Here is a 14,673-nt window from a genome sequence, read left to right as displayed (position 1 = left end):
AGGGTTGTGCATATAAATTACGGGAAAAATAGTCTCACTGTCTCCAGATATCAGTATCGGTTAAAAAAAATAAATAAATAAAGAGTGTGTGTGTACTTGCATACATTCAAATATACATCACGTCAACCACCGAAGTGATTTCATGTCTTGCATACTAAGTTTGAATGACGTGTCAAATATCTTTTCATCACTCTAATGTTTTATGTTTGTTTTTCTCCGTGTCTGCAGTCTCCACATGTATGACCTCCTGTAAGAAGGTGGCTCCGCCTCCTGTTCCCCCTCGCACCACCTCCAAACCCTTCATCTCCGTCACCGTGCAGAGCAGCACCGAGTCCGCGCAGGACTTCTACCCCGACCACCACGACCGCAAGAGCGAGGCCAACAGCCAATCAGGACGCAGCAACTCCTCCGACAGCCTCGACAGCCTGGCCAAAGGGTCACGACCCCAGCTTCCTGTAGCACCGCCCCGTGAACCCCAGATCCCGGCGGCCGTGGTCATCTCTCCCAACCCGCTCCGAGAGTCCCATCATGAGCAGGTGAAGGGGGAGGCGCTCGCTGCGAACAAACCCCCTGTAGACCCCGTCCCGAGACGGAAACTCTCCTCCATTGGGATTCAAGTGAGTTTATTGAGCTCAGGCTGTCACACTCTTCAATATGAGTGGATTTTAGTGTTGCAGACCTTCTTTAAAGGGGTCAAATGACTAGGGTTGTGTATCGTTTGAATTTTATCGATTCCAATGTGGTTAAATAAGAATTAGATGCATTTAGATATCAAACATATTTATTCTGTGTCTCTTTTTGCAAAACATTTAATTGCTGCTGAATACCATGAACATAAAAATCAGCCGGCTTCATAAAAACTGGGCTCGATTAAGAGCTGTTTGTGTGCAAAATGGAGCTCCATGATTTTGGATAAATTGAGACTTTTTTTTAATGGAGGTTGTAGTTCTCTCACAATTCTGAAGAAAAAAAATATGAGTAAAAATCTCATGGAATTTATTAATAGATTTTCGATTCCCAACCATACTCATGACGATGCTAAAAAAATAACATTATTTAGTGTATTGGTGTAATGCAATGTGTTTACGTGGTTTCAGGTTCAAAAAACACATTATTTTCCACATACCATATATTATTATTGCTCCTCTCTGCAACGCTTTTCTGAAACACACAGCGTCTCCACGACAACAATACTAGAGCGAGAATAAAAGTTATGCCTTCTTTCTTTGCGTGAACATTTGGGTGGTGTTATGCAAATCTTACGTAGACATGTGGGGAGTGTTTGAATGAGCCGTTTTACGAAGGCATGGACGAGTCTTAACTTTTATAAAGAATATCTCTTTGGGTTTCAGACTTTAGTCTTTGCAACTTCACGGATCTTATCTATGCACAAACAGCTCGTAACACTCCGAAGACGAAGGAAAACTTGAAATCGCATCATATGACCCCTTTAAGTTGAGTGCTGATATTTCACTGCTGTTTGCAGGTCGACTGTATTCAGGAAATCCAGGCTAAAGTAGAGACGCCACCGCTGGCCAGATTCCAGTCGATCGGAGTTCAAGTGGAGGACGGCTGGACGTGAGTTTGTTTCACTTCCTGTTTCTTGCTCACTGTATAATAAACCTTGTCTCAGAAACAGAACTCAACTGTAAACAGCCACTTTTTCAGCAGCCTTGGCTTGGTACTGGAAGTATTTTTCCTCATTCAGTTTTTCTAGATTCATCAGTAAAGAGAGTCTTGAACCAAACCAACCAGCTCTGTTTTGAAAAATCAGTTATTATATAGATATGTTTTTTACAAGAAAATAATACTTTTATTCACCAAGGAAGCATTAAATTGACCAGAATGACAGTAAAGACATTTATAATTAAATTATAATATAAACAGAAGTTTTCTATTTCAAATAAATGCTGTTCTTTTGAACTTGCTATTCATCAAAAAATCCTGAAAGAAATGGATCTCAGTTTCCACAAAAATATTAAACAAATGGTGTTTAACAAGCTTTGTCATCACAGAAATAAATTATATTTTAAAATATATTCAAATAGAAAAGAGTTATTTCAAATTGTAATAATACTTCACAATATTACTGATTTTACTGTATTTTTAATCAAATAAATGCTTCTTTTTTTTTCAAAACATTTTTTGAACGATTAAATGATTTTGAACAATATTAAAATAATATTTTCATAACTGCATTTCAAATTATTTTTTTATTGTTACATTTAATTTAATTATCTAAAACATTAATTAAATCATTTTAAATATTTGTTTGTCAAGTTAAAAAGTTTTTTATATTAATAAATTAAATCCTTAATTTTTTAAAGTTTATTTATATTAATAAATGAATTCCTTAATTTTTTAAGTGGCATTCTTAGTGTAGTAGACTGAAAGCATTAGAGAATCAGCTCAACATCTTTTAAAGGAATGCTCTGTCCCGCTTGATTAAACTCTGTCTTTAATTTTGTCTCAGTGTATCGGATGTCAAACACAGATCTGCACGCAGTTCATGCCAACATCACTGGCCTGTGAAGATGCCAGAATCCCGAGCCAAGCTGTACTCGCTCGATAGGGCATATATTTTCATGCTCCAGCTCAAATATGGCCTAGTTTCTGCTTGTTTAGTGCAGCGTTCAACAGAATCTAATGGGAGACTGTGTGTAGTTTAGAATGTCTGGAGTTGGACACGTAATTGATATGATAAGTGACCTAATTTGACTGTGTGTGTGTGTGTGTGTGTGTGTGTGTGTGTGTTAGTTTCAGCCGCTCCAGTAGTATGGCCTCTCGGCAAGAGACGGACTCAGACACACAAGATCTCTCGCTCACGTCACTGACGTTCCTGTCTAACTCCAAACACACCGAGAAGAAAGTCATGGTCAACAGCGCCAGCCAGTCGGTGGACTCACCTCCGCAGCTGTCCCTCGACAACGGTAACCATGACAACGACGTGGCGGTGACGACCAGTGGCCCCTCCCGACAGATCCTGACCAATCGCTCGACCACGCAGAGCAGCTCCTCGTCCTTCTCCGAGAGTCTGGATCCGGCCCTCGACCCGTCATCCCTCCCGCCGCCCGACCCCTGGCTGGAGAGCGGGAACGGGACGGGGAACGGGGGCCCCGCCCAACCGCTGACGGGGGCCACAGGGGCCACGGCGTGCCGGCGGGACGGTCACTGGTTCCTGAAGCTCCTGCAGGCCGAGACGGGTCGGATGGAGGGATGGTGCAATCAGATGGAGAAAGAGACCAAAGAGCACCAGCTCTCAGAGGAGGGTAAGACCGCATATCTGGTCCTTGGTGTGTTCTGATGGACTAGAGATCGTAGGGTGGCCCTCCAAAATTTAAAGACCCTAAATGGTCTCACATATGTGACCCTGGACCACAAAACCAGTCATTAGGGTCATTTTTTTTTAAATTGAGATTTAACAGTCATCTGAAAGCTGAATAAATAAGTTTTCCATTGATGCATGGTTTGTTAGGATCGGACCAAGGATATTATAGTTTTGAATTTTTAAATTAGTTTTTATTTTAATATAGTTTTCAAATTTCCTATAATTTCAGTTTAGTTTTAGTTAGTTTCATTAATGGTTTTGTTAGTTTTAGTTTAGTTTTTATTTTGTGAACACATTTCTATTTAGTTTTATATATTTTAGTTTCAGTTTTAGTTTTAGTAATTATAGTTTAACAGATGGACACTTCCAGTGTAGACCAAACAAGACATATAATTTTAGCAAATTTGAATGTTTGCAGTTTACAGTTAACTCTTGTGCAAACCTCTTAATAATGAAAATAAAATTATTCTTTACAATTCAACAAAAAACAAAAATATGCAATTTATATGTATACAATTTATTAATTCACATTCATGTTCATATTCATTCATATTAAAGATGTAATCTTGTTTAATATGCCAATAGTTTACAAACAACAAGCTAATCAAGGTTTTCAGAGTTACTAGACAGCATCAGGCAGTTGAGGTTTTATCAGGGTTTGAGCTAAATTCTGCAGATTAATGGCCCTCCAGTGCTGGATTTGAGGAAACATGCCCTGCGTCCCAATGTGCATACTATCCACCCTATATGCCCTAAATAGTATTAAAAATGACTAATATCAGATAGACTTTAGCATGGACAGTGTGCACATTGGGACGCAGGCATGTTCTTTGCAATCGTCATTGAAACTCTGTAAACTTAATTTTTGTCCATCTGTGTTTTCAATGCATTAATGTGTTGGATTTTTTGCGCATACGAGCCACCGGTGCACGCTACTGTATGTTCCATCTCCCTCTATGAACGTGCACAATAAGAAGAAACAATCTAAAATGCTTTGAAACCTCATACTACTCAAAAATAAATGCGATCTGGTGATTTAAATGATGTTTGCACTTTACTTTGACAAGCCGATCCAGCACGCACGCGCTTTCAACGCAATCAATCTAAAGCCCCTTTTACACGGCCAGCGGTGGAAACACAGCGCGGCTATCGCTTTCTCTTATTTTGGATGTGTTTTATACAGTCAAGGCGGTGCTCGTGTCATGGATTCAAGGCGGACGTTACCATAGTAATCACAAAGCGTGACAAAATGACTCTTCAAAGCTCATCCAAAACTTTTAATTCTGTGTCTGTTAACTCACTCTCATGTTGTTCTCGCACGTCAAGCATGCTTTTAAACGTTCGTGTGCTGTAAGGTGTGCATTATTATTATAGTTATTTCCCATTTCATAGCCCGCGTCTAGTTTTTTAAATGCAAAAACGCATTCTCTGTGAATAGCCGCTTAGGACGCAGCTCACGCGCATGAAGCGCCATCTGTTTCCCTAAACAACCACAGGTCCGACTTTCAGGCACAGAATGGGAGCTTATTAAATCACGAACACGATTATTTATTTTTGCTAATTATTATTTTATTTTCGTTAGTTTTTCCGTTACTGTTGTTAGTTTCGTTTAGTTTTAGTTTTTCATTTATTTAGAAATTTTAATTTTATTTTAGTTTACGAAAATGTTTTTTGACCAATAGTTTTAGTCTTAGTTTCAGTTTTCGTTTACGAAAATAACCTTGGATCGGACAATATTTTGCCGAGATACAACTATTTGAGAATCTAGAAACTGAGGGTTTAAAATAATCAAAATATTCTGGTAAAATCGACTTTTAAAGTTGTCCAAATGAAGTTCTTAGCAATGCATATTACTAATCAAAAATTAAGTTTTTATATATTTATGGTAGGAAATTTACAAAATATCTTCTTGGAACATAAACTTTACTTAATATCCTAATGATTTTTGTCATAAAAGAAAAATCAATCATTTTGACCCATACAATGTATTGTTGGCTATTGCTGCAAATATACCCCAGCGACTTATGACTGGTTTTGTGCTCAGGGTCACATGTATGTGATGTGTTTCTTTCTGTGTGTGTGTGTGTGTGTGTGTGTGTGTGTGTCATACTGTATATCAAACCAGCAAATAGAAAGGTGTTTATTCCGATGAAGTGCTCTAATCTACATGATTAATACAAATCAGTGTGTTTACATCTGAGAAAGCTGTGAAGATGCACACACATAATCACACACACTGGCCTAGACGCATCCATTTATTCCCATCCTATTGTTTTTATGCTGCGGTAATTATATTTGCTTTATTTAGAAACCTTTTAGATTTTAATTATTTAGTCAGGCATACAGTGCTAATAAAATATAAATATTACATAAAAAAAACGTACAAAACCTGAAAAAAAAAATGAACTAATTAGAAATGTTGCCTTGGCAACTAAATAAATAAAGCTACATATATATATGTAAGGGATGTAACGATATCAAAATCTCACGATACGATTATGTCCACGTTATGATATTTATTGCAATATTAAAAAAAATAAAATAAAAAAAGACAAATGAAGAATGTACATTTTAAAGTTGAATTATTCTATCTAATGCATTTTGAGAGTTCACAATTAAGAGCTCCAACCCATGTTTCTTAACTAAGAAAACTTAAGTCAGAAAAAAAATCAGTGAATTGACTTGTGCCTGAACTTTAAAGGGGACGCAACCCTCTTTTTATTTGTGATATACTGTCTCAGTCTAAATTACATTCACGCCGGTGTTTTAGGAAGCCAAACAAATTAGAATATAATAATAATGACAGTAATAGCCATATATTGTAAAACAACTGCACTGTAAAATAAATGCAAATTAATATTTCATAGGTATATTATTTTTGCTTTACATTACAGTAGTGAAATTACAATACTTTCCTAATTTCTACACTCGAAAGAGACCGTTTGAATTTGCACTGCATTTAAATTCATGCTGTGCTTTTAAGCTTTTATTCTGAAGGAAAACTCCAGCTTCAGTGAAAACGTGCTTACAAAAACCTGTCTCCCACTACAAATCTAGTGAAATGCTGTGATCGTCTGCCGTGAAAATAAAGCCTAACTGGTGGCCGTTGCGTTCACAAACGCATGCTAAACTCACAGCACGTGCAATAAACGAGTTCACTGCATTCATTCAGTGTGAACGGAGCCGTTCTGAGGCTGATCGTTCATGAGCTGATCGTCTACAAAGTGCGCTTCGCTTTAATTCTAATTTAATTCTTATATATATATATATATATATATATATATATATATATATATATATATATATGTATATATGTGTGTGTGTCAAAAGCACAATTAGAATTAAAACTATTATACTAAATATTGTACTGTATTAATATTCTAAATGTTAGATCAAGAACCTAATAAAAATGACAAAAGCACATAACAAAATGAATAAAACTTAAGCTAAAATTAAAAAGGAATGTATTAATATACTAAATATTAGATGAAAACTTAAAAGACTGATTGAAAAATCAGTTTACGTTGAAGTACTATAATTACTAAAACTGAAAAATGAATTCAAGCTAAATAGAAGTATTAAAGAATTAAAATGACTAAAACATAAAAAGACTAAAAATAGAAATAAGAGCTAATTCAAAATATTAACAAATACAATAGCAGCATATAAAATGACTCCAGTAACACTGCTGTGGTGTGTTTTGAGGTGTTTTTGTTAGGGTTAGGGTTAGATCTAATTAGTTAGACCTTTTGAAGTGGCACACAGGCTTTGATTTCTCTAAATGAATGAAACAAAGTGCCTCATTAATTAGGTTAATTACATGTGTTCTGAGCAGCTCTGGTGTTTCCACCATTCTTCACAGTCTCTGTTTGTCTGTTCGCCTGGTTCAGTTCATTAGTTTTCCTCGGCTCTTTCTGCTAAACGCTTACAGATCTCTGCTCTCTCTCTCTCTCTCTGTGTCTCTCTCTCTCTCTCTCTCTCTGTCTGTAGTTTTGGGGAAGGTCCGTAGCGCGGTGGGCTGCGCTCAGCTCCTCATGTCTCAGAAGTTCCAGCAGTTCAGAGGCCTGTGTGAACAAAACCTGGTAGGTCAATCACAGCAGTTCAAGCTCAAAATGCTCCTGTGTTGTTTATTTAGTCAGTGAAACAAAAATGATTTATTTTCAGCGTTTCATTTGCTGAGACAGAAGTACACAGCATACGGAGCAAAATAAATTTGTGTATGTTATTCGCAAAACTGCTGCTATCTTCAGTTTAGTGCAACAATTTATGTAAGAGTGATTTTACACACAATATACACAAATTCATTCTGCTTGTGTTCATTAAAGTGACAGTTCTCCCAAAAATGCAACTTCTGTCATCATTTACTCACCCTAGTTGTTCCAAACCTGTATGAGTTTCTTTCTTCTGTTGAGCATGAAAGAAGACGTTTTGAAGAATGTCGGTACCCCATAGACGTGTATAGTATGAAAAAATAATAAATACTATGAAACTCAACAGGTTGCACACATTCCTCAGAATCTCTCTCGTGAGGCTCTTTGAAAGTGCTGTGTTTTTGTACGTCAACTCAAATACAGCATCCGTTCTGACTGAAGTTCAGCATTAGTTATCAAATCAGCTTCTCAGAATCAGAAAACGCCAAGAGCAACAGAACTACTTTTCTTGAGACGTGTCGCCCCCTTGTGGACAACTGAAGATAAACTTGTGTGAAATGCTATTCCGTATCAATTTTTTCCCTGTCTGTTCAGAATGTGAACGCAAACCCGAGACCCACGGCTCAAGATCTGGCTGGGTTTTGGGATCTTCTTCAGCTCTCAATAGAAGACATCAGCCTCAAGTTTGATGAGCTTTATCATCTCAAATCAAACGACTGGAAGCTGCAAGGAGACTCGCCGGAGAAGCAGGTACAAACACAGCTAATGAAATAAATATAGAAATAAATGCCATGCAGATGATAAATTGTAAATATACTAGACATTCAAATCAGAACAGTATTGTTTATAGTATTTGTTAGTATTTGGAATTAGCTTTTATTTTTATATTTTCAGTTTTTAGACATTTTGTTTTGTTTTTAATATTCCTGTTTAGCTCAAATTCATTGCTTTAGTAATTATAATACGTCAACTTTAACCAAAATAAAAATGCTACTTAAATATAAGTTTAGGTTTTAGTAATTTTGTCCTGTGCTTGTGACTTTTTTATATATATATATAGATATATTTCTGTTTAGCTTTAATTTACTCTAACTGTCAAAAGCTTAGAATCATTAAGATATTTTAATGTTTTTGAAGGAAGTCTCTTCAGCAAGGCTGCATTTATTTGACAAAAAATGCAGCAACAATAATTTAAGTATTATTGTGGAATATTATTGCTATTTAAAAGAATGGTTTTCTACTGTAATGTAGGTTCAAATGTAATTTATTTCTGTGATGCGCAGCTGTATTTTCAGCATCATTACTCCAGTCTTCAGTGTCACATGATCTTCAGAAATCATTCTAATATTCTGATTGACGGTGTAATTATTGTCAATTATTATTGCTACTCAGTTATTAATAATAGTTGTTTTTGCTGCTCGGAAACTATGACGCATTTTATTTTTCAGGATCCTTTGAATAGAAAGTTCAAAAGAACAGTATTTCTTTTGAATAGACATTTTTGTAACATTATAAATGTTATTACAGTCTATTTTGGCCAATTTCATGCATCCTTGCTGAATTTTTTTCTTACTAGTACTTTACTAGTAATTTTAATACTCAAACTTATTTTCAGTTAATTGCCAAGTTTATATTGATAAATATGTTTATATTTGATTTTATTTCCGTTACCAAAAATTATTCTGAATATCTTTTGTTTTAGTAAACAGTAGGGGTGTAACGGTACACGGTTCGGTGCGTACCTCGGTTTTGACGTCACGGTTCGGTATGGTTTCGGTACAGCAGGAGGATATATTATTATTTATTTATTTATTTATTTATTTATTTTTCAAACAATGTTTTAAGTTAGAATTAATATTTTCTTCTAAGTCTAACTCATAAAATAATAATTTAAAAAAAATCTATAAAAATCTTCTTCTGCTCTAAACTATAGGGAGCCCATTTACATTTGGCCTACTAGAAGGCTACAAGTAACAACAGAGCCCAAACTTCAATTTAATTACTATTTATTTAAAAATGAAAAAATTGTATGCAAACATGTAAATTGCACTCATAACTTGTTTCATAAAAGATTTATTTAAATATAGCCTACATTAAATAATTAAGACATCACTAACAGGTAAAGTAAAATATAATGAGTGTATAGTCTAATATTTGGCAAAATGCTCTTCTGTAGACTTCATTTCTCTGGTGAACTAACGAGCTGTGAAACCGATAAATAAAAAGCTACGTGACATTTTGTTTACAAGCCGTTTTAATGCGTGAATAAAAACATGAATGAACACGATGTTCATTCATGTTTATTTCACATTGAAACTAGTAGTAAAGAGGAAGGGATTCACACACCCGTTACACGCCTAGTAAACCGTAACAACACTGACTCCAGAACAGAAATGCATTAAGAGCCAGTTTCTTATGGTTTGTGTCTCTCTGTTTCTGATCTTTCCGGTCATGTGACGTTCAGGAGAACCAGAAACAGGCTCCTCCGGTGCCCAAGAAGCCTGGGAAGAGTAAACCAGCCCTGGGCCGAGAGAAGAGCAACGACACGGTGGACAAACAGAGACAGGAGGCTCGCAAGCGGCTCATGGCGGCCAAGAGAGCTCAGTCCGTCAAGCAGAACTCGGCCACCGAGAGCGCCGACAGCATCGAGATCTACGTGCCCGAGGCGCAGACGCGGCTCTGAGGAGACGCACAGCGAACAAGCTCAAGGGCTCCGGCGTCACACACAACACCAAAAGCAGCTTTTGTCTTTTGTCTTGGTGACGTTTAATAAACAGAGGTGAGAGAGAGGGACGGAAACCACGCAGTGCAAACAGACTGCCAAGGAAAACCTCACAACCAATCTTATTAGTTGCGATTAATAATATTATTATTGATATGATAATTAATATCGGACTGCTGTTGATTATGATTATTGTCCTAAATTCTATCAGATTGTTTTAAATGTTCTAATATTTTGGATAAGAACTCCTGTATCGTCGAAACACGCGCGTCTTTCCCCGCGGGAATCCACGTCTTCCTGTTACACGCTTCGGTTTCTCTTCTTCTTCCTCCACCAGAGATGCTCCTCGTCTTTTGTTAACGGTTCGGATCGATGGAAGCGATAGAAACGTCTGTGAACGTCGCACCAGCTGCTGGTTGATAAACAGATGGCAGGTGGCGCTCTTCCATTTTTCCATGTTTTGATGTTTACAAATCATGCGTTTGTGGTGTATCAAATGAAACCTGTCTCCATCTCAGGTCCCGAAGTCTCACGGTTGTCCAGTGCTCATGAGTTTAAACAGGTTTTCAATCCTAATAGTTCTTGTTATTTCTGCTTTGCTTTAAGGAAAGCAACCTAACCTGATGTTTTATTGAATGAAGTGCCTGTGGATCATTATTGTGGGTAACTTTACGACCCTTGTAGCAATATCAAAGATTATAATATCACAATTTAATCAGCACTCCCTAAAACACGTAGTGTAGACGCTTTGACGGTGTGATAAAACTTAAGAGCTAAATACGATTCTTCGTTCCTTTTCATCGTCCAGTTTCTCTTTCAAACTGCACAAATCTGTACTTGTCGCTCCTCATCATTTCTCCCGTTTTTTTGTCCTGTTAGTTTAAATATAGTATTTGAATATGACAGATTTGACTAGATAAAGCAGACTCTTCTGTAACTGTTGTTCAGGGATGTTGTAAACTCTTGAGAAACTCTTTACTGGGAATTTTCACAAATACAGAGAATTGCAAATACACATTTGATGTGGTTCAATTTGGACTTGGAATTGTTAGAAAATGTTTTTTTTTTTTTTTTAAAGCATTTGATAAAACTGCAAATTAAGAAATCTTAGTTTTATTAATTTCATCCTTTATATATTTAATGTGACTTAATCTGATGTGTCCAATACAAACTTACTGCTTGTTTCTCACTGCTCTTTCCATGCACTACCATTAACAAGTTTGGGGTAGGTTTGATTTTTATGTTTTAAAAGTCTCTTGTCCTCACCAAGGCTGCATTTATTTGATTTAAAAAAAAAAAAACTTAAAAAAAAAAAAAACAATACAATTTTGAAATATTATTACAATTTAAAATAGCTGTCTATGTGAATATCTGTTAAAATGTAATTTATTCCTGTGATCAAAGCTGCATTTTCAGCATCATTACTCCAGTCTTCAGAAATCATTCAAATATTCTGATTTGCAGCTCAAGAAACATTTCTAATTATTATCAATGTTGAAAACAAATATGCTGACAAATATTTTTGTGGAAACCGTGACACACTTTATTTTTCAGGATTCTTTGTTGAACAGAGAGTTCAAAAGAACAGCATTTACTTAAAATGGAAATCTTTTGTGACGTTATAAATGTCTTTACTGTCACTTTTGATCAATTTAATGCATCCTTGCTGAATAAAAATGTTCATTTTTAAAATCTTACTGACCCCAAACTCTTTAACTTTATACTTTACTTTTGATCACATACATTGTCATGAACTGTTGCAGCTCTGCATTCAGTGACAAATGTCCCCAAACTGCCGCTGATTGGCCTCTATTGTGTGTCATTGGGCCGCTGATGGTGTGAATTGCTTCTCTTCAGTTTGCAGCCTCTCCCGGTCGTTCCCTCCATTTGGTGTCGGTCGAGTCGTTGACGCCTGCTGAATGTCTCAGTCCTCTCATATTCAGCCCTGCAAACGTCTGACAGCCACAGATAACCCAGAATAATCATGTGCAGGAGTATCTGAATGCTACTCATATCCTGTGTTTAGTGAACTCGAGGCTCAGATCAGATCACTCCTCTCCTGTGGGAAACCTGATTTATTAATGTTTTACCAGCCTTTGGTACTATTTCCCCAATTAAATCTGCAGAGATAAGCACAAAAATTCTACTACGATGCATTTATAGAACTTAAATAAAAATAATTTGTATATATATTCTATATTTCATGGTGTTTATACATCATGATAGTTATTTCATAATACCTTTAATTTATTTTCAAATAATTTTATTTATTAATTTAAAAAAAAAAAAAGTAAACATCCAAATGCATTAAAGTGACGAATCCGAAAATTGAAAAACAAACGCATGTTCAAAATAAAATAAAATAAAATCATAAAAGGTGACATCCAATATTTTATTTATTTATTTATTTTATTTTCACGAGCAGTTGTTCACCAAATGCATAATTTTGAGTCTTGAATCATCACGTCACTGCATTTTGTGTATATGCACAACATCAATTCTGTTCAGGGATTCAGCAAGCGGATGTTTTATGGTTGTAGTTTGTGATGCTGAAGCGTCTCATATGGAAACAGACATGAATGTTTTAAGCACACTGAGAAACACAGACGAATCAACCAACACCTGTGTTTGCAAAAACACGCATTTTATTTGACTATTCGCTCTATAGATACCATGTTATGATCATTTATTCTTATTGCCTCAATCTTTTTCTATGAAAACATCATTGTATCAGTTGAATGTCTTTAAATGTTCCACCTGACGACCTGTGTTTTTCACTGTCCGGCGTTTCAGTGTTGTCACATCATTCATTTCCCGATCATGTCCGGCTGTATGTTCACATGTGATCTGGATCATGTTTGTGGGCTTCCCCGAGGACATGGATCACGGAAACACCGTTCACCTGGATCTGGAGCAGCAGATGCGTTTCGGAGAAACTCTCATTTGCAACACAGGGATTTGTGTTCAGCGCCTCTCTGTTCAAGCTGCTTGGATACTAGATAAACTCTTTTATACACCTGTTAAGTGACCGAGCAGTGGAGTAAGACGGCAGCGGTCGGGTTATGACCCACGAACCCTCTCTGATCTCCACATCCACCTGACGTGACGCTCTCTCTTTCTTCAGCTGTGTTTTACTAGTTTTTGGGGGTCGTCAGACAATAAATCATCTAAATGCAAGAGTTTGTAGCAACAAGAATTAAGATTATTATTATTATTATAAAGATTGATAATCAATATTTTATGAAACAAGCACATATTTTACTGACTAGGATTTGTTCAATATGTCTAATGCTATATGAAGTTTAGGCTGTGTATGTCAGGGTCTTTTGTTTAGTAAGAAATACAGTAAATCTGAGTTAAGTTCAAATGTGTTTGTGACTCTTTATTCTTTCTCAGCACCCTATATATAGATATAGATATTCCCTCATTTAAATTGTAAAAAACAAAACAAAAAACTACATTTCCAATGGTAGTCTCAGTCTTTTGAAACCCATTTTTCTCCATCTGCAAAGAACGCTACAGGTCAGAATGTGACACACACTCAGCTGTAGCTGCAGAAGTGAAATATGAGCAGCTCTTTTCAGAGTTTAGAGGAATTGTTGTTCTCTGTGACTGTGAACTGCACATTCCTGCATATGAAAGAGTGAGATTTGCCACAGGCGTTGAGAAAATACATCACAAATCTGATCTGCATGCAAGCAAACGCTGAACCATTTCCTACAGATACTGCACTTATCTAAAGAGCTTTTTCTTCCAACGGGCCTTAATGTTCAGACAATGTTGGCAAAGTTAAACATTTTGTTGTTCAGAAACATAATGTTGCATGTCCTGTCATGGTCCATGTATGATGTGAATATATTTGAACTTTAGAACTTTTCGGTTCAACAGGTGTGAAATATACTGGTTATATTGGTTCAGACTCACACAAACACACCAACAGAAATTCATCGATATGAACATTTTCCCTTGTAAGTAGGGTACACAGCTTATTAATGTTGGATAGGAAGATTATTATAATTTTATAACAAAATAAAAAATGTTAAATTAAAATTTCTCTTAAAGCTAACATAATACTAATCAAAGATGGGTGGAAAATAAAGAAAAACAGAAAAATTATTATAAATAGACAATATTTTATTTAAAATGTATATATATATATATATATATATATATATATATATATATAATTGTAAGTTACATTATAGATTTAGATTGCATAAATATTTCATAAAATATATAGTTATTTTATATATTATAAATATAATATAGTTATATAGCTAAAGTTTTTAATCAAGTCAGAAAATACTTTTATTTATATTAAAAACATTTTTAATTTGTATGACAAATATAATCATTTTTATGAAACACTTTCTATTTGCAAAAATGAAATCAATTAAAATAACAATAAATATGTGCATATAAAGTGTCTAATGTTTATAAATATTGTGGTAAGAAGATAATCAAGCAAAATG

The 14,673-nt window shown here is 35.6% G+C and overlaps 1 protein-coding gene across 7 annotated transcripts in view; it reads left to right on the top strand.

Annotated features, from left to right (window-relative positions):
- The window catches only part of dlgap4b (discs, large (Drosophila) homolog-associated protein 4b), a 172,799-nt gene extending 159,231 nt beyond the window's left edge, over positions 1-13,568 (top strand). For all 7 annotated transcript variants that reach the window (XM_058777887.1, XM_058777890.1, XM_058777888.1 and 4 more), the window contains 6 exons: positions 229-617; positions 1,487-1,578; positions 2,758-3,269; positions 7,319-7,410; positions 8,074-8,229; positions 9,944-13,568. In XM_058777887.1, coding sequence (XP_058633870.1) covers positions 229-617; positions 1,487-1,578; positions 2,758-3,269; positions 7,319-7,410; positions 8,074-8,229; positions 9,944-10,162 — 1,460 coding nt within the window. In that variant the 3' untranslated portion in view covers positions 10,163-13,568. The remainder of the gene's footprint in view (positions 1-228; positions 618-1,486; positions 1,579-2,757; positions 3,270-7,318; positions 7,411-8,073; positions 8,230-9,943) is intronic.
- The last annotated feature ends 1,105 nt before the right edge of the window (positions 13,569-14,673 follow it).

The sequence above is a fragment of the Onychostoma macrolepis genome, chromosome 06, assembly GCF_012432095.1.
Source record: "Onychostoma macrolepis isolate SWU-2019 chromosome 06, ASM1243209v1, whole genome shotgun sequence".
In the NCBI taxonomy this organism is placed as follows: domain Eukaryota; kingdom Metazoa; phylum Chordata; class Actinopteri; order Cypriniformes; family Cyprinidae; genus Onychostoma; species Onychostoma macrolepis.
The sequence above is the reverse complement of the archived record's forward strand: the minus strand, read 5'-3'. Positions and strand labels throughout refer to the sequence as shown.